General features: G+C 47.9%; 2 protein-coding genes across 6 annotated transcripts in view; one reads left to right on the top strand and one right to left on the bottom strand.

Moving 5' to 3' along the window:
* Positions 1–331, bottom strand: part of DNAJC8 (DnaJ heat shock protein family (Hsp40) member C8) — a 325,593-nt gene extending 325,262 nt beyond the window's left edge. For 2 of the 5 annotated variants that reach the window (XM_077295590.1, XM_077295587.1), the window contains exon 1: positions 202–331. In XM_077295590.1, the coding sequence (XP_077151705.1) occupies positions 202–276 (75 nt within the window). In that variant the 5' untranslated portion in view covers positions 277–331. Of the gene's footprint in view, positions 1–113 lie in introns of all 5 variants that reach the window. The other 3 variants (XM_077295591.1, XM_077295588.1, XM_077295589.1) reach the window with 2 other exon arrangements.
* A 159-nt stretch (positions 332–490) lies between these two features.
* NKAIN1 (sodium/potassium transporting ATPase interacting 1) overlaps positions 491–20,845 on the top strand; it is a 242,880-nt gene continuing 222,525 nt past the window's right edge. The window contains exons 1-2 of the mRNA XM_077295597.1: positions 491–602; positions 733–1,228. The gene's annotated coding sequence lies outside the window, so the exon portion shown is untranslated. The remainder of the gene's footprint in view (positions 603–732; positions 1,229–20,845) is intronic.

The following is a 20,845-nucleotide window of genomic DNA, read 5'->3' on the forward strand; positions in this document are numbered from 1 at the left end:
ATCAGTCCAGTCGGACCCCAACTAATTATAAGGGGTGCCCTGGTATCATGGACGCCCCACACAGAGACCACAGGGCAGGCTTTACAACTGTAGAATCAGGCAGGGCAACTCACTGTGTAACACACGGACAGTGGCCGTGCAGTAACCATGGTCACCCCTGAAAGGAGACCACGCGCCCTGCTAACGCGACCGTTACGTCACCTCTGTATAAAACGTGGAAAACGCGTCGTCCTCCGCTGCAGACAGGCCATGAGCCGCCATGTTACTGCCGAGCATGAAATCTCGCGTGATCACGGCCGCCTGGAAATGATTCGTGTGAGTGAGGGGAATACGTGCAGTGGGCGGAATCTTCTCTTCCGGGTCACTGATGTTCCCAATATGTCGTGACGTTTCCGCACAGCACGGGTGATGACCACAGCTGTACGGACACTGTGGAGAGAAGCCCGAATTATGCTTAGTAGAGCCTGCGCTCCGGAGCGCCTTCCACTGCTAATCACTGCGCAGGACAACGGCAATGACCCAGCGCAGCTTTCTTCCCCACCTGCAGATGGCGCTGTGACACAATGAGAACAACACAAATAAAGCTCCCAGAAGCCTGTGCGGTGAGTCCTACATGTGTAGGGTTCGGCACCTTGCTGTGGTGTACTTCTAGGCTCCTATAACAGCAGTTTACTTCATGTTCCCCTTTTACAAAGCCATGGACCCTTACACGGTTTGTTATTTCCCCCTCAGGACCGGACTGGGACAGAAAAGTAGCAGTGTCAGCACAACCCCACCAGCCCACAACCCCTTCACGACCTTGCCCTTTTCCTTTTTTGCGTTCTCGTTTTTCACTCCCCTCCTTCCCAGAGCCATAGCTTTTTATTTTTATGTAAATATGGCTATATGAGGGCTTGTTTTTTGCGGGACAAGTTGCACTTTTCAACTACATCATTGGTTTTAGCATGTCGTGTACTAGAAAACGGGGAAAAAATTCCAAGTGCGGTGAAATTGCAAAAAAAGTGCAATCCCACACTTGTTTTTTGTTTGGCTTTTTTGCTAGGTTCACTAAATGCTAAAACTGACCTGCCATGATGATTCTCCAGGTCATTACGAGTTCATAGACACCAAACATGTCTAGGTTACGTTTTATCTAAGTACCACACCACTTCCCCTTTGAAGAAGCGATCGAGCGAAACGCGCGTCAAGGGCAGCGGGTAGGCCACACACGTATCCTGATCCACTATGGGTGAGTCTCTATCGCCTTGGCGGTATATATGTACTGGGCCATAATGATGTACCATGTGACATAAGGCGTCGGTCCTTTATAGATATTTCTCCCATGATGGGAGTACAGGCTACTTTTATGGACTGTTAATACCTACCCAGATCATACTCTGGATATATGTCCTACCCCCTGTACTGGTTGGTTTTCCTCCTGTTTACATGTTAGAATTTTTTTGTATTCTGTCATGTATTTATTATTTATATAATTTTTTGTATGGTTTTTTCTGTATTTCATTAATAAAATTTTGTGATTTTTTATTTGTGTCTATGCTCCCTTTTTCCGCTAGTATATAATATGTCCCATTGGGAGTGATACTCCTATAGACTTGTTTTGATATTGGGAGAGCAATATCTGATTTCTTGAATATGCTCTCGGCCACTTATAATACATGCTTATTGATTATTGTGTGCGTTTTATCTAAGTGGTAAAAAAAAAATTCCAAACTTTGCTAAACAAAAAAAAAATTGCGCAATTTTACGTTACCTGTAGCATCTCCATTTTTCGTGATCTGGGGTCAGGTGAGGGCTTATTTTTTGCGTGCCGAGCTGGCGTTTTAAATGATACTTTTGTGCAGATACGTTCTTTTGATCGCCCATTATTACATTTTAATGCAATGTCGCGCAACCAAAAAAACGTAATTCTGGCGTTTTGAATTTTTTTTCTTGCTACGCCGTTTAGCGATCAGGTTAATCCTTTTTTTTATTGATAGATCGGGCGTTTCTGAACGCGGCAATACCAAATATGTGTAGGTTTGATTTTTTTTTTTTTTTTTTAATTTTGAATGGGGCGAAAGGGGGTGATTTAAACTTTTATATTTTTTTTATTTTTTTAATATTTTTTAAAACATTTTTTTTTACTTTTGCCATGCTTCAATAGCCTCTATGGGAGGCTAGAAGCTGGCACAACTGGATCGGCTCTGCTACATAGCAGCGATCATCAGATCGCTGCTATGTAGCTGAATTGCAGGCTTGCTATGAGCGCCGACCACAGGGTGGCGCTCACAGCAGGCCGGCATCAGTAACAATAGAGGTCTCAAGGACCTCTATGGCTACCATCCTGACGCATCGCCGACCCCCGATCATGTGACGGGGGTCGGCAATGCGATCATTTCCGGCTGCGCGGCCGGAAGCTCCAGTTAAATGCCGCTGTCAGCGTTTGACAGCGGCATTTAACTGGTTAATAGTGGCGGGTGAATCTCAATTTCACCCGCCGCTATTGTGGGCACATGTTAGCTGTTCAAAACAGCTGACATGTCCCGGCTTTGAGGTGGGCTCAGCGCCGGAGCCCACATCAAAGCAGGGGACCCGACCTCCGCAGTAATAGTACGGCGGAGGTCGGGAAGGGGTTAAGTACACCCCCCCCACCCCCACTCTCGATCGATGGATTTTGCTATAACTTTGTCAAGCCCCTCTACACATGACTTATTTGAGGAGCCACATGTAAATGGCGCAGCAGTGCGCATGATTAACCACATGATCACCGCATGATCAAGAACAGGCCAGGAGAAGTGGTGCTGTGCAGTGTGTACAGGACAGGAGGAGTAGTACTGTGCAGTGTATATATACAGGACAGGAGGAGTGGTACTGTGCAGTGTATATATACAGAATAGGAGGAGTGGTACTGTGCAGTGTATATATACAGGACAGGAGGAGTGGTACTGTGCATTGCATATATATACAGGACAGGAGGAGTGGTACTGTGCATTGCATATATATACAGGACAGGAGGAGTGGTACTGTGCAGTGTATATATACAGAATAGGAGGAGTGGTACTGTGCAGTGTATATATACAGGACAGGAGGAGTGGTACTGTGCATTGCATATATATACAGGACAGGAGGAGTGGTACTGTGCAGTGTATATACAGGACAGGAGGAGTGGTACTGTGCAGTGTATATATACAGGACAGGAGGAGTGGTTGTGATGATAATGTATAATATGATTTTTAGTTTTCCGTTTTAGCACACATACTGTGGGCTCTGACCCCCATTCTCTCTGTGTTTCTGCTTGCTGAGATGTGTGTGTGTGTGTGTGTGTGTGTGTGTGTGTGTGTGTATCCCAAATCCCTCATGGCCCTCACCACAATTTTTATTGCGCCTGTAGCCGCACAAATCTCCCTCCAGTACCAGTTGAAACTGGTCTAGTCTCTCTCAAGACATGAGGTTCTTTGTTCTATTATAATAAGATATTGGGCCACTGATTTGGGCTAGAAAAATATAGAGTATATAATGCTAACTTCCATCGCTAGATCTGTCAAACACTGTAAGCGCGAGCAGCTAAACACAACTAGTACAAATTGCGGATTTCTCCGGTACCGTGTGGAACAACTAGGACGAATTTGGTATCACTAAAAAGCCAATTTTAAAATAAGATGAATGATGGGTGTGCTGTGATTCAGACATGTTCTCAAGCTAAGATATGAGAATTATAAGTATTGTTGGTTAAAACTGTGCATCTGAGGAGAGGGGAGGGCAATGGTAACTCAAACCCCTATAGTGATGTCACAAGCCTGCAGTTATAAGTTGCTGCACTCGACCCAGCCTTCATTCTTGCATGGGGAGCTGTTACAGCAGGACTCTCTTCATGAATTGGGACATTTGGGGCTCCGCCCACCAGCACGGTTTGCCTGAAATGATCTGAGCACATGTGAGTTTTATCTTTCTTGCTTTAATCCATTTTTTTTTTTTTATAATTACTTTGTACATACTTTAAATGGACTCATATTGTAAAATCTTTAGATACAATTTATAAACACTGCCTAATCTTTATGGAGTAAAATATAAAAAACTACTGGTTTGTCTTCTTCATGTTCTATGCAAATTTTTTTCACGTGCCTGAAGTAATTACGCTACTAGATTGGGTTGGCTCGAACCCCTCTCTGTGAGAAATCTGAGCTGGTGGCAGCAAAGTGTGTTCTGGGGCTAGGTGGGAATCGCTGGCATCGACGGAACGGGGTTTTATAAGCTATTACCTGGCTGCGGCCTGAGCATTTATAATTCCCTCGCTGCAGTGTGCCTGCTAGCCAGGCAACAGTGAAGCGGCCCGTCCGGCGACTAATTACCCCAGGTGTAGTTCCCTGACTGACGTGAGAGTAAGGGGGGCGCTGGAGAGCTGCAAGTTCCGAAGCGGAACTGGAATGCGGGATATACATAAATACCTGCAGTTTGTGATATTGTAGCAGCAGTGGGATAACTAAAATAAGCCCCTGCGGTAAATTGATAGGTCAATAGCCTTGTGTGTGTTTTCATCACATTGTACCAGTGGAGGGATAACTAAGATAAGCCCCCCTGCACATGTGATAGCAGTGTGCTGGCCAAAGGTCACCCCCGATTCGTGACATAGTGGTGTCAGCACTGTGTGATCCGTGACATATTGGTGGGATCATAGAGCATTAGTGATCTGGTTTGAGCAATCATTCATCTCACTAAAACTTGCAAAGTTCTTGCGAGGACTCTGCTCAAATAAGTTTGGAGAACGAACTCCGTGTTTATTAGTCCTGAGACAATTGTATGTACTGGTGATTATCTCCTACCCTTCTCTTGATTTTTCTTTCCTATCTTTTATTTGGCAACCATGGCTGCAATGGGAGAAGAGTGGTATAAGCAGCTTAAGAAGGACGCTCTTTTTGCCCTCTGCGGAGTGTGGCTGATCAACGCCACGAACAAAAACAAAGGACAACTGGTCGCGGCTCTGGTGCAATGGGAAAACGGGCAGAGCCCAGCGGGCGCAGAACCCGGCCCAAGCAGGGGTGGTGCTGCAGCAGAGGTCCAACCACTGAATGTCGGCCCTACTAGCAATCAGGGTGAATAGTACCCCCACCTGCTGGCAGCCTTGGAAGAACTCCTTGCTGATGACCATGAGGGACGTCTGAAGCTGATCCAGCAGTACCCGCAGGAGGCCCAAGCCAAGCAAGAGGCTGAGAGAGCCAGGCGGGAGGCCCAAGCCGAACGGGAGGCTGAGAGAGCCGAGCGCCAAGCCCATCAAGAATATGAACTGGAGCTGGTCCGGCAGGGGGGGATGCCCTCCACCCACCGCCCGGAGCCGTGAGCCCAACAGCATTCAGATACCAAAGCCCCGGCCCACGCACTTTCCTGTGATGGAAAAGGACGGGGACTTGGACACTTTTCTGCAGGCCTTTGAGATAGCCTGCAGACAGTACCAGCTGCATACGGAAGAATGAGCCTGATACCTGACTCCAGGGCTAAAAGGCAAAGCTCTGGAGGCGTTTGCTGCCCTCCCTCAAGAGCAAGATGGTGACTATGAGGCCATTTGGCCCTGATAGCCAAGTACCAGCTTACACCAGAGGTTTACCGTAGAAAGTTCCGAAACCTCCAACGTGGCCCACACGACAGTTACAGCGATGTGGCGCATGGACTCGGGACCCACTTTGACCAGTGGACCCAAGGACTGTCAGTGACCACTTTTGCACAGCTGCAAGACCTGATGATCAAAGACCAGTTCTTACATCTTTGCCCAGCTGAGGTGCGACAGTTCGTGATGGACAGAGAACCCAAAAACGTGACGAAAGCAGCGCAGATTGCCGATGCCTATGAGGCCAACCGTAAATCGGAGGTGCGGAAGCCAGTCACTGCCAGCTGGAGAGGGGGTAAGCCTGCAACCAACACCAGTACCCCTGCCAGCCAACACACCAGAGGTCCTGTCCCCATGGCCAACAGCACCAGGCCTACCACCAACCGCCAGTGTTGTGTTTGCAAACGGACTGGCCATATCAGTCCCTACTGTCCAGACAAGCAGAAGAACCCTCCAGTCAAGGACCCAGAGCCTAACACAGCAGTTCTTTTGGTGGGTGGGGTGGCTGGGAGGTTGTGTGACAACGTGCAGCACGTCACCGTAGGGGGCCATGTCGCTATAGGACTCAAGGACACCGGGGCTGAACGGACCCTCATCCGACCCGAACTGGCGGCCCCTGAATAGATCATTCCGGGAAAACCCTAACTCCCCGGGATTGGGGGCATCAGCTGTCCCTTGCCAATGGCCCTGGTTTATATTGATTGGGGTGTCAGGAGCGGGGTGAAGGAAGTGGGGCTGTCTGATAACTTGCCCACTGATGTTTTGTTGGGGACTGATTTGGGGAGGATAGTTGCATACTATGTCCCTGACACCCCTCCCCAATCTGCTAATAAGGGTAACATTAACAATGATAATGATGATGGGAAATCGCATGTGTTACCTGATCATGCTTTATCTAGTATTGATGCATCTGTTAATCATTTTTTACCTAGGTATGATGCTGGAAATGATGTAAATGTGCCAACTGAACCTGATCATTTTTTCTGCAAAGGTTGATGTGTCCACAGGTGCAGGAGTGTTCAGCCAAGTCACTCCGCAGGGTGGGATGGCTGAGGAACCCCTAACAGAAGCAAGCGTTGGTGCTCAAGGAAATGGGGAGGTGCATGGGAATCGTGAGGAAGGTGAGGCCATGCAATTGACCAGTACCACCGAGGAAGGTAACTGGCCCATAAGTAGCACTGCTCCTGGAATGTTGGGGAAGTAGCACCCATAGCAGCGCCGGCTGATAGGTCTGTGGAAATCCCCAGGGAGACAGCCTACGTAGCTGCTGTCACCCGCAGTCAGAGTGCCCGGAACGCAGATAACGGTCTGCTGTCATGGTTCCCAATGGCAGGGGAACGTCAGGACACATAAATAACGAACGAGCTCTTGGGTGATGGAATCTCGAGCTGACCGTGAGCTAAACCTACCACACAACTAATAGTGGCCGGGGGGCGTGCCTACGTTTTATCCCTAGACGTCTCTCGCCAGCCGGAGAACTAACTTACCCTAGTAGAGGAAAAAAACAGACCTGGCTTACCTCTAGGGAAATTCCCCCAAAAAGGAGACAGAAGCCCCCCACATATATTGACGGTGAGTTCAGAGGAAAAGACATACACAGTATGAAGGTAGGTTCAGCAAAGCGAGGTCCGCTTACTAGATAGTAGAAAGATACAAAAGGGAACTGCACGGTCAGCTGAAAACCCTTTTAAAATACCATCCTGAAATTACTTTAAAACTCATGTGTCAACTCATGACACCGGAGTGGTAATTTCAGCCCACAAGAGCTTCCAGCTACAGAAAAAGACTTAACTGTAAACTGGAACAAAAAATGCAAACAAACTTAGGACTAAGAGTCCAACTTAGCTGATGAGTAGTCTAGGAGCAGGAACATGCAACAGAAAGGCTCTAGTTACATTGATGGCCGGCAAGGCAATGACTGAAGAGCAGGATTAAATAGGAACACCCCATTACTGATGAAAACAGGTGAACTGAGAAAGAAAACAGACCCGAGTCACCAGTACCACTAGCCACCACCAGAAGGAGCCCAAAAGCAGATCACAACAGTCTGCCTTCTGGACCCTCCTCAGTCATCGCCATGATTGAACCAGAGATGGACCCAGAGCAGGTCCCAGAGGATTCCCGTGGGGAAGGGACCCTGACATCACTTCTGGCTTTCCCTAGCCAGGAATTTCAGGCGGCTCTGCACACAGATGCAAGCCTGGAGAATTTGAGGTACCTCGCCGAGACGCCCACCTCCGTGACTGATAAGGAGAGGGTGTTCTGGGAACGAGGGAGGTTGTACCGGGAGACAGTACCCGGAAAATCGCAAAAGGAGTGGTTGAAGGAAAGACAGCTGGTCATCCTGCAGCAATTCCGGAGTGAGTTGTTGCGGATTGCCCATGAGATCCCGCTCACTGGACACTTGGGGATCAGCAAAACTAAGACCCGGCTGTCTCAACACTTCTATTGTCCTAAGATGGCGACAGATGTGTCAAACTACTGCCGCTCCTGTGTCACCTGTCAAAGAGTGGGGAAGGCGGGTCCTGCTCTTAAGGCTCCCCTGATCCTTTGCCAGTGATGGAGGAGCCTTTCCAGAGGATCGCGGTGGACATTGTGGAGCTCGCTGGCCGTCCCCAGCAGCTCTGGAAAGCAATACATCCTTACTGTGGTAGACTAGGCTACCTAGTACCCAGAGGCAGTAGCTCTGTCGTCAACTAGGGCAGATAAGGTGGCGGATGCCCTGTTGGCTATCTTTTCACGTGTAGGATTTCCCAGGGAGATGCTTGCTGATCAAGGGACCCAATTCATGCCTCGCCTAATGGAGGCTCTCTGTAAGAGAATGCAGGTGAAGCGTCTGGTATCGAGTGCGTATCACCCACAGACCAATGTCTTGTGTGAGCACTTCAATGGTACCCGCAAGCAGATGCTACGCATGCTGGTTGAGCCCCAAGGGCGTGACTGGCAGCGGTACCTCCCACACCTGCTATTCACTTACCGAGAGGTTCCGTATGCCTCGACGGGGTTCTCCCCCTTCGAGCTCCTGTATGGCAGGCGAGTCCGGGGACCCCTTGGGTTGGTAAGGGAATCCTGGGAAGAGGAGCCGAACCCTTCTGAAGTGTCCATAGTGGAGTATGTCATGCGCTTCCGTGACAAGATGCAGACCTTGACGCAGTTGGTGCATGACAACATGACGCAGGCTCAGGCTGACCAGAAGAAATGGTGCGACCAGAACGCCCGGGATCGGACCTACCACGTGGATCAAAAGGTGTGGGTGCTGGTCCCCGTTACCAAAGGATAAGCTTCAGGGAGCCTGGGAAGGCCCGTACGTCGTCCACCAACAGCTCGACCCGGTCAACTACGTGGTCACGCTTGACTACACTCGGGGTAGGCCAAAGGCCTTTCACGTCAACATGATGAAGGCTCATCACGAACGTGAACATTTCATTCTACCGGTCTGCAGCCTGCCCGAGGACGGGGAGGCAGACTCCCTCCTGGACATGCTAGCCCAAACCAAGGCTGGTGGGTCCATCAAGGACGTGGAGGTAAGCACCTCACTAACCGAACCCCAGCATTCGCAGTTGCGGACCTAGCAGGAACCCTTCCGGGCCGTGTTCTCCAACCGACCTGAAAGAACTGAGTTAGCTGTGGACACCGGGAATCATGCCCCACTACAGGAGAAGTCCACCTTTACCACACCCTTTGGACTGTACGAGTCCACGGCCATGCCCTTCGGCATGAAGAATGCCCCTGCCACTTTCCAGGAGATGATCAATGACCTGCTTGAAGGACTTGAGAAATATGCTGTGGCGTACTTGGATGACATTGCCTTCTTCAGTTCCTCCTGGGATGAGCACCTGCAGCATCTCGAGGAGGTGCTCAGGCGAATTCACCAAACCGGACTGACTATCAAGCCGGGAAAGTGCCAGATGGGCATGAGTGAGGTCCACTACCTGGGGCACTGGGTAGGTGGGGGCACCCTAAAGCCAGAGCCTGAGAAAGTGGGAACGATCGTGAACTGGCCCACCCCCAGGACCAAGAAACAGGTGATGTCCTTCCTGGGCACTGCAGGGTACTATAGGCGCTTCGTACAGCACTATAGTAGCCTGGCAAAACTCTTGACGGACCTTACCAGGAAGAAGCTACCCCACATCGTCAACTGGACCGACGGCTGTGAGGGGGCCTTCCAGGCATTGAAAACAGCTCTGTGCAATGCCCCTGTGTTCTTGGTGCAGACCGATGCCAGCGAGATTGGCCTCGGTGCTGTGCTCAGCCAGGTTGACTCGTAGGACCAAGAGCACCCCGTGTTGTACCTGAGCCGGAAACTTCTGATGAGGGAAGTGGCCTACTCCACCATCGAGAAGGAGTGCCTGGCCATAGTCTGGGCCCTGCAGTGCTTGCAGCCCTACTTGTATGGTGGTGACTGACCACCAAGAGGTTCTGCCTCCGCAGCGCACATCAGAAGAGGGAGGTGTGATGATAATATATAAAATGGAATAGGATTTTCATTTTCCCCCTGTTATCACACATGCTGTGGGCTCGGACACCCCCTTCTCTCTTTGCTTCTGCCTGCTGATATGTAAAACTAATATGTGTGTGTGTGTGTGTGAATCCCAAAGCTCTCATTCCCTCCCACCAAAAGAATGTTTATTGCCCCGTAGCTGCGGTAGACAATCCTCACATCTAGTACCAGCTGAAACTGGTGTAGTCTCTCTCAAAAGACATAAGGTTCTTTGTTCTATTATAGTAAGGTAGTGGGCCACTGATTTGGGCTTGAAAAATAAGGAGTACATATTGCAAATTTCCATCGGTCAAATCTGTCAACCACTGTAAGCGCTAGCAGCTAAGCACGAGTACAAAGTGTGGATTTCTCCTGAACCGTGTGGAACAACTAGGATGAATTTGGTATCATTAGAAAGCTAATTTTAATATAAGATGAATGATGAGTATGCTGTGACTCTAAAAAAAAGAAAAGAATGTCCAGCTTCACCGAATCCGTAAAAAAAGAGTTTTCTTTATTCACAAACTTTTAAGCATAGAGGATACAGACTTCAGCACAAGCCATATGGATAAGAATCTCAACGTGTTTCTGGAGACTAAGCTCCCTTAATCATGGTCTATGCTTAAAAGTTTGTGAATAAAGAAAACTCTTTTTTATGGATTTGGTGAAGCTGGACATTCTTTTCTTTTTTGGACTCTATACGCCTGGACACAGCGGGTCCGTGCTCCCGAGGATGGGTTTATGCATCACAGGTGAGCTGGTTTATATTCCTTCTTTCTCAGTTTGCTGTGACTCTGCCATGTTCTCAAGCTAAGATATGAGAATTATAAGTATTGCTGGTAAAATCTGTTACTTTGAGGAGAGGGGAGGGTGCAGGTAAACCAGCCCCTTTATTGATGTCACAAGCCTGCCAGTATAAGGCACGGCACTCAAGCCAACTTTCAGTCTTGCCTGAGGAGCTGTTACAGCAGGTCCCTTTGATGAACTGGGACATTTGGCTCCGCCCACCGGCCTGGTTAGCTGAAATGATCTGAGCACATGTGAGTGTTACTTTCTGTTTTAATCCATGTTTTTTTATAATTGCTGTACATACTTTAAATTGTCTCATAGTAGTAAATCTTGATATACCTTTTATAAACACTGCCTAATCTTTTTATGGAGTAAAAGTTATAATGTTTACTAGCTTCGTTCCCTTGCTCTAAAACGTACCCTAAGTCTTCTGAAGTTAATTACGCTACTAATTTGGGTTGGCTCTGAACCCCTCTGTGAAAAATCTGAGCTGGTGGCAGCGAAGTGTGATCTGGGCTAGATGGGTGCCGCTGGCAGTGACGGAATGGGGTTTTATAAGGTTTTGTCTGGCTGCATCCAGAGCATTTATAATTCCCTCGCTGCAGTGAGCCTACTAGTCAGTCCACAGTGAAGTGGCCCATCCGGCGACTAGTTATCCCAGGTGTAGTTCTCTGACTGACCTGAAGGTAAAGGAAGCGCCGGAGAGCTGCAAGTTCTGAAGCGTAACTGGAAAGAGGGATATACATAAATCCCTGCAGTTCGTGATATTGTAGCAGCAGTGGGATAACTAAAATAAGCCCCTGCGGTAAATTGATAGGTCAATAGCCTTGGTTGTGTTTTCATCACATGTTAACAGTGGCGGGATAATTAAGATAAGCCCCCTGCACATGTGATAGCCATGTGTTGGCAAAAGGTCACCCCTGATCCATGACATATTGGTGACAGCACGGTGGGATTCGTGACAACCCCGTATTGAGTAAAATGAAGAATTAGCTCTGAAGGTCCCATCTACGAAGTCCAGCTGGAGGGAGAAGAAGACGCTCCCACTCGAGTCGTTCATCGGAATATGCTAGGTCCTTGCCTGTCAAGGGATTCTGACCACATAGAAGAGACACAGAGTGCATCTGAACCACCTCCTCCAGCATCAGTTGATTATGATGAGGAAGATTTTCTCGACTCGCCATCTGTAGACCCAGAAGTGGAACAGGCTCCTGAGATGGCTGCTCCATTGGACTTGGGCATGTCCCCATCCTCGCCCACTCAACCCATCTCCACTACCCAGCCCGATTCTACTACTCAATCTGACTTACGCAGCACTGAATGATCAACAGCTGGAATACCCACCAATAGATACAATCGAGATCATTTTATTTGGCAGCGAATCATCCAGGGAATAGAATATTGTCAACGGAAACTGCAAGAACTCTTGCCCATGGAATGGCGAGCAAAAGAAGAAGGGGAGTATAAACAGAAGGATCGGGCTGGGGGTACCTTTCTTGCGCTGGGTCTGGAACTGTCGGGGCTGTCTCCTCTGTTGTCCGGGGGAAAGCTTATAGAACAGGATCAGCCTTTGCACTCGGTAGCAGGCGGCATGTTTCAGGTTAAGAAGCAAAAACGCGCACAGAAACACACGTGGCGGGAGCTGACAGCGCGCAGGAGGGGGAGGTGAGTGCTCCATCCTTAGAGCACCGTAGCAGCGCAGGCCTGCGCTCCAGCATCCCCGCTGCCACCCATAGAGACTGTGAACAGGCGCATCAAACGGTCCAGGCTCGTGAGTACCGCACCCGTGCCACCTAAGAAGGACCGGGTGTATGACCGTGAACTGAACTCTGACCTCCCACTGCACATTTGCCGAGCCACGTTGGGCTCATACTGTGCTGTGGCCCGCACCTTGTCAGCCACTGCAGCATATGGACTAGTGGCTCAGCGGAAAGTACTTGGCACCAACCGCTGCCTCCACAAGATGGACCGTCATTACTGCAGGACCTCACCGGTACAATCCCACGTCAGTCATTGTTGGCGTCATTGCCTGCTCCGTAATTGCCACGGCCTGGAAGATGACAGACAGGCTAAGTTGATCTGACACGATAAGTGTTCAAAGGAACTGCCATTACTCATTCTACTGTTTTTCAACCCTGCATATTCTATTGCCATTTAACTGTTTGTTTACCAGTTGAAAGTTTTTGCCTTCCTGTGTGGAGTATCCCCCTGTTCAAGTAAAATTGTTAACCCTTGCTCTGCCTCCTGTCTGTTACTGCATCTCGCAATCTGCTCACACTAAGCAGTCACCCCTTTCATGAATGGGAAGGTGGTTGAGTGGCTGTCTATTAGTATTTTGCACCTGTGTTGCCAACATCTTGCTATATAGTCTGGCTGCATCCAGTAGTGCATTTGTTCAAAGACCTGGGCAGGTAAGTGGTGCTGCATTTTTTTCTGCTGTTTTTTTGTGGCTTTGCTATTAGTTTAGTGATAGGACTCGCCAGTGTGGGGACCCTTGACGTGGGTTGCGAGCTTGCGTATTTTGGCCAAAATATCAACCAATACCTCACTATTTTTATGTATTTTGTGTGCTATATTTTTCAGGGTGCAGCCAAGCCCAGCATCTTTGGTCTTGTATACAGGGGAGTTCACACTGGGAAACATTGAGAGAGTGCTGGCCAGCCCGCCTAATCGAATAGTAGGGGTGTGACTAATAGGCTGAGAACCGGATACTATGCATTAACTGCATGTGAACAGAGCCCTATACAGGCCTTTATTGTGCAAACATATACTAAGAACCCCCTCCATGAGTGGGTAGGTGGTGAGTAGCTGTCTATTTAGTATTTTGCACCTGTGTTGCCAACATTTTGCTATATGGGCTGGTTGCATCCAGCAGTGCATTTATTCAAAGACCTGGGCAGGTAAGCGGTGCTGCCCTTTATCTGCTGTTTTTTTTTTAATTTTTGGAGGATTTTAGTTCTCTTTTGTGGCTTTGCGTTTAGTTTATTGGTCATAAGTGGCTTGACACAAGGAATGCGACACTTGTAGCATGTCCTGAAAACGTCTGTGTGTGATGGCTCTTGAAGCATTGACTCCAGCAGCTGTCCATTCCTTGTGAATCTCCCCCCAAATTTTTCAATGGCCTTTTCTTAAAATTTTTATCAAGGCTGCAGTTATCCCGGTTGCTTGTGCACCTTTTTCTACCACACCTTTTCCTTCCACTCAACTTTCCATTAATATCCTTGGATGCAGCACTCTGAACAGCCAGATTCTATAGCAATGATCTTTAGTGGCTTACCTTCCTTGTAGAGTGTGTCAATGACTGCCTTCTGGACATCTGTCAAGTCAGCAGTCTTCCCCATGATTGTGGAGCCTACTGAAACAGACTGAGACCTTTTAAAACACTTAGGAAGCCTTTGCAGGAGTTTTCTGTTAATTTTTCTAATTTAATCAGTTAATGACTTTTGGGTTGTCATTGGCTGTAAACCATAATCGTCAACATTAACATAAATAAACATTTGAAATAGATCACTCTGTTTGTAATGACTCTATATAAATATGAGTTTCACTTTTTGTATTGAAGAACTGAAATAAATTAACTTTTTGATATTCTAATTTTGGGAGACGCACTTGTAATACCTAATATCTTGCTTACGGGTCAAGAAAGATCCTGTGCTGCCCATGTGGCTGCCAGGGACAGGGAAAAACATCTTGCGTTTACAGTTATTGTTCCTTCTCTAATAAAATTGCCATTCTGCAGGGTTAACGAGCAAAATTGATTTTCTTTCCACTGCAGACTTGCTATTTCATTAGTGACTAATTATTCCTATCTTTATTCACAGTGGTAAATATGCAGATATGAGCTACCTGTGGGCCTGGACCACTTGGACTCTCAAATGGGTGTCGAGATTGGTGCCATGACTGAGAATAATATTGGGCACTATGAATTTGCAGAAGGACTTTTTACAAGATCAGTTACAAGTTCTAAGACTTCTTGGACATTGCAAGCTAGTGCTTATTAAGATTTGTGGTTGACATAATTGCACAAATCATGTTTTCTGACAAATTTGATAAATAAATCAGATTGCTTTGTGATTCCAAGAAGTGCTAAATGTTCACAGGTGGCCTTTCAGATGGCTGGCTACTATGATTACTAACCACACAGGAACCAGGCTGCTATTGATAGCTGCAGGTTTCTTTGTATTTGCCAGCAAAAGTATGAATCAGTTATGTGCCAATAAAAGCTTTTTTTGTGAAAGAATAAATAAGGGGGTTGCAGGAGTAGAGATGCCCCCAACTTCCTTTACTGGACACTAGTGATGAGCGAATATACTCGTTGCTCGAGATTTCCCGAGCACGCTCAGGTGACCTCCGAGTATTTGTTAGTGTTCGGAGATTTAGTTTTCATTGTGGCAGCTAAATGATTTACAGCTAATTGCCAGGCTGAGTACATGTGGGGGTTGCCTAGCAACCAGGCAACCCCCTGAAGTACTTAGCCTGGCTAATAGCTGTAAATCATTCAACTGAGGCGATGAAAACTTAATCTCTGAACACTAACAAATACCCGGAGGTCACCCAAGCGTGCTCGGGAAAACCCGAGCAACGAGTATATTCGCTCATCACTACTGGACACGCTAGTGCCATCATTAACAGTGTCACCATATAGGTCTAAAAAAAAAACAACATGGTATGCACAGCCTCACAGTATGAGCATTGACCTATACCATCTGGTATACTTATGGGAGCCATGTGGGTTTTACAGTTTCTTTTGCTGTTCTCTGTTTATGGCCTGATTAGGGGGCTTTCCATGTGCAATATTTTTATTCTGTAGGCTTGCTAAATCTAAATGTAGCAAATAATAGCGACATTTATCCCCCATCATGCGTTTTGAGTAGTTGTCATGTGACTGATCATTCATATATAGTTTGCTTACTTACAGTTACGTGCCAATGAGATGTGATTCATATTTCTTTCAATGTTCTGCGACAAACAGAGAGTAGCAAGACGAAAAGCTCGTTGTCACACAACCGTAAGTATGAAAATCGTACATGAGTGAAGTGACCATGTGATGACTGCTGAAACTGGAAAGCAGAGCTGAATCCTGACAGTGAGTATAGGGCTTCATTTTATAATTAAATGGCTTGTCCAGGTTTGTGATGAAAGTGTGAAATCACTCTAGGTGACTACAGGGTTCTTAATTCTCACAATGTGTGCACCGCACACTTTTAAGAGTTTCTCTTGCCGGTGGCGAGAGTGGACGGTCAAGTGAGTGAAGTATGAGATTTGCAAACTTCTGTCCACATTGCTAGTAGATGTGTCCGCCAGGTCCATGCGATACACACTGCCGGCCAAACAGAGACCAGCAGCTGACGTTGGCATGCATGTGACTGGGGGCACATGGCAGTGATGTCAAGCACTACTGTCGCAAGTTGAAGTCAGCTTCAGAAGAGGACGCAGTGCGGCAAGGGAGCGGAGGGGAGGTGAGTATAACTGTTTATTTTTTCTATGCATTAAAGAACAATGTCAGAATGGGGGACAAATAACAGGACAATTAACATACATATCAGGTTGGGGGATATATATACCAGGATGGGGACCAGGGTAAGGGACATATATACTAGGATGGGGGACATATATCCCAGGATGGTCCCAAGAAAATGGACATATATACCAGGATGGGGGATATAAACATTCCTAGATGGGGCCCAGGCTAAGGGTCATATATACAAGAATGGGGAAAATATATACTAGGATGGGGTCCAGGATAAGGGACATACATACAAGGATAGGAAACTTTTATACCAGGATGCAGGGTCGGACAGGGCCACCGGAGAACCGGAGGATTCTCCGGTGGGCCCAGGCACTGACACCTGCTGGCATACTGGCCAGCAGCTACTTAGGGCTCCCCACTGCTCTAGGGGCCCCCAGCCAGTGGGCAGCTGCTATGGGGGCCCCCAGTGGAAGCAAAATCCCCTGTCCCCACTGCTAAAGGGAAATGAATATTCACTGCTTCCCACGCCCCCATGGGCATGGAGAAGGGTGAATATTAATTTCACTTTAGCAGGGGGCAGTGTTTGCTGTAGTCTGCACATGAGTGCTTTTTAAACTTACAACTCCTGAGCCGCAGGCTGCAGCAGAAGCAGCCGAACATGTCAGCTGTAATCAGTGACACCCGCACCGCTCTCTCACTAACTGTGGGAGAAGCCACGAGCAGGACGTCCTCCCAGCGTGACATCACCACTACTCCCGGCTCTGGCACTCAGAGCTAGACAGAGAGCAGTGCGGGAGTCACTGATAACAGCTAACATGTTCAGCTGCTGCAGCCTGCGTCTCAGGATTTGTAAGTACCACAGCGCTCCTGTCCTCATGACTTTTTCTGTCACTCACCACTCTTCCCTGCGGTGGAGCAGGTCTTAAGGTTTAAGGTAACACTGATTGGCCACAGCGCAGCCAATCAATGTTAGCTTTGTTTGTGTCCTCATCTCCCCAGCCGTACAGCACAGCTCAGGTAATGAGCTGCTGTCATCTGTAACACGCGCTCCCCTCCCCACAGTGTAAGCAGCAGAGGAGAAGTGTAAATGGAGGGCTTTAGTCTGGGGTGAGAGAGGGGGAGAGGCTAAGTTACTTAAGGATAAATGAGGGCCCCATGACCTCATCTCCCCTTTCACTCCTGACTGACTGCACCTCTATGTCACCCCTGACTGAGCCCCCTCCCCCTGTATCACCCCGGACTGTTCCAGCACCCCCTGACAGCACCAGCACCCCCTGTATCTCCCCTGACTGAGCCCTCTCCCACTATATGACCCCTAACTAAGCCGCCTCCCTTGTATCACCTTTGAATGCACCCTTCCCCTTCTGAATCCCCTCACCCCGGAATCACCCTGACTAAGCCCCTCTACCCCTGTATTACTCCTGACTGCAACCCCTCTCCCATATCACCCCTGCTGAATACGCTCGCCCCGGAATCACCCTGATTGAGCCCGTGTATTACCCTTGACTGTGCCACCTCCCTCTATATGGGTTCAAAGAAAAAAGAACGGTCACAGGAGCGCTGAACGAGACGCTCCTGTGACCGATATTTTTTCTTTGAACCTGCCTCTGTCCTCCCCTGGAGGTGTTCGGCTGGAGCTGCGGTGGTGCTCGACACCCCCTCTGTCTCTCTGGGCTGCTTCCTCAGCGCTCCAATGTGATCACCTTACCTGACCCTGGACCTCCCTCTATATGACCCCTAACTGCACCCCTTCCCCTGTATCACCCCTGACTGAACCCCCTCCCCCATATCACCCCTGCTGAGTACCATCGCCCCGGAATCACCCTGACTGAGCCCCTGTATTACCCCTGACTGCGCCACCTCCCTCTATATGACCCCTAACTGGACCCCCTCCCCATATCACCCCTGACTGAACCCCCTCCCCGTAATCACCCTGACTGCGCCACCTCCCTCTATATGACCCCTAACTGCACCCCCTCCTCGTATCACCCCTGCTGAGTACCCTCATCCCAGAATCACCGACTGAGCCCCTGTATTACCCTTGACTGACTAACTGCATCCTCTCCCTCTGCATCACCCCTGACTGACTGCATCATCTTCCCCTGTATCACCCCTGACTGACTGCATCACCTCTCCCTGTATCACCCCTGACTGACTGCGTCACCGCCCCCTGTATCAACCCTGACTGACTGCATCCCCTCCCCCTGTATCACCCCTGACTGACTGTGTCACCTCCCCCTGTATCACCCCTGGCTGACTGGATCCCCTCCCCCTTGTATCACCCCTGACTGACTGTCACCTCCCCCTGTATCACCCCTGACTGACTGCATCCCCTCCCCCTGTATCACCCCTGACTGTCACCCCTCCTGTATCACCCCTGACTGACTGCATCCCCTCCCCCTGTATCACCCCTGACTGACTGCGTCACCTCCCTCTGTATCACGCTGATTGATCCCCTCTCCCCGTTTGTCACCCCTGACTAAAACTTTTCTTTCCTTGCTACTAACAAAATGAGGCCCTTGAGAAAAAGTTATGGCCTTATAGGTGGCAGAGAGTTTTCTGTAAAAAGTGTATGGGTGATGTGAGAGAACTCTTTTGATATTACTCCAATGTCATACATAAGTGATCTAGGACCCCCATCACTGGAAGAGGGGGCATTCACATAATCTATTTCCTGCAGAGATCAAACAGAAAATTAACAGTGGAAATATACACAGACATTGTGCAGATATTGCTGCGTTTACGACTACCGCCGTGGATTTTCTCAGAATATAGATGAGATGTCATAAAATCCCCTCCTGTACACTGGTGCTATAACACATATTGGCCTAGTGGTTAATAAACACCAGGGAACATTTATCATTGAGTTTGAACCAAAACGTGGGCGCCAACCCCTGCTATATCATTAAGACGTGCACTACCTTATGTTATGCCCTGATATTAGTGTATTTTACCGCACAATTGGTGGTCTTGTATTTATTTCTATGTAGCTACATAGTGGGCCCCAAGAATGATTTTCTCTGGTGGGCCCAAGGTGCTCCAGTCCGACGCTGCCAGGATGTGCCTTGAGGTTTCTAAAAGATTACTAAGCCTCAAAGAAAGGAAAGTCTTTAAAGAGTTTGTCAGTTGCCGAGTAGTGATGAGCTAGCACTAAAATGCTCGGGTGCTCGTTGCTTGGGTCAAGCAGATTGGAATATTCGGGCACTCGACCCGAGCAACGAGCCCAATGTAAGTCTATGGGAAACCCGAGCATTTTTACCGCGATCCCCCGGGGGTCCTTTTAAGGTCTAAAAACTTCAGAAAATGATGGAAATACAGCTCAAATGACACTGGAACATCATGGGGATCGCTCCTGGAATCATTTCTGACTCCTAGGTCCCAGCTTTAAGCAATGTTGCGAGAGTTTCACACCATTTTTACAGGTGCACCAACAAACATGAAAAAACATAACCAAAATGGATTTTGTTGGGAAATATGTTAAGGTACATCCTTTCCAGGCTAATGACTTGTATATAAGCAAAATAATTTACACCAGACAAAAATGTTCCTCCACCACTTGGGCTATGTTTTCACGCAGCGTTTTTTATGCATTTTTCAACTTTAACATTGCTTTCAACCAATACAAATGCATTCACTGGGAAATGTCATTGTAACATTTAACAACTCTAGCTGGCCATGTGGTGTGTGATACATAAGGAGACACATCTTGTTTCATTTATGAAGGAGGGACTCTTAAAGTCACAAAGTCTATTTTTAGAGGGGCATCAGGCGGCATTAATATTCTTAAAGGGCCATTATTAAACAGTGGGTCTCCTATGCTGTTATTGCCTATGCTGTTATTGTGATTGGCTGGGCTGACAATAATTACAACACACCCCAATACCCCTTTCACGAGAGGTACAGGAGGGCTTCCTGAAATTTTTTTTCCATTGAATGCAAGGCTGGCCCTGCTATCAAGTCATATGCACCCCAATAAGCCTTTAAACCCAGGTACTGGATGGCCACAGGAAAACCCACTTCACAGTCTTCAGTTGGTCCTGCCATACAGTTTCCTTATGCATTGAATGCAAGGCCCACCTTGACTCAAATTTGCACGCACCCCAATCCCCCCATGGAAGAAACATGGAGGAGGGCCTCCTAAAAATAAAAAAAGTCCCATTACAACAGAGTCTCCTAGACTCGTAATGCCCATACACTAAGTGTATGAGCTGACAAACATTTCCCCATGGGGGGTACATTTTTTAAACAATTTTTTATGGGGATCATAGACCTCCTTGCCAAAAAATTGACTGACTGGCTATAGCAGCATAGAAAACGTTCACCCTGGTGTTCTATTGGCGGTGGATGATGAGTCGTGGATTAAGGCCTCATTAAAAAAAGTCACAATTTAAAGGAGCGGGTCTCCTAGACTTGAAATGCCCATACACTAAGTGTATGGGTTGACAAAAATTTCCCAATGGGGGTACATTTAAAAAAAAAAAATTCAGCCCAAATTAGTGTTTACTGTTTAGAGCTAGGGTAACACACA

The sequence above is a fragment of the Ranitomeya variabilis genome, chromosome 3 (assembly GCF_051348905.1).
Source record: "Ranitomeya variabilis isolate aRanVar5 chromosome 3, aRanVar5.hap1, whole genome shotgun sequence".
NCBI classification, from domain to species: domain Eukaryota; kingdom Metazoa; phylum Chordata; class Amphibia; order Anura; family Dendrobatidae; genus Ranitomeya; species Ranitomeya variabilis.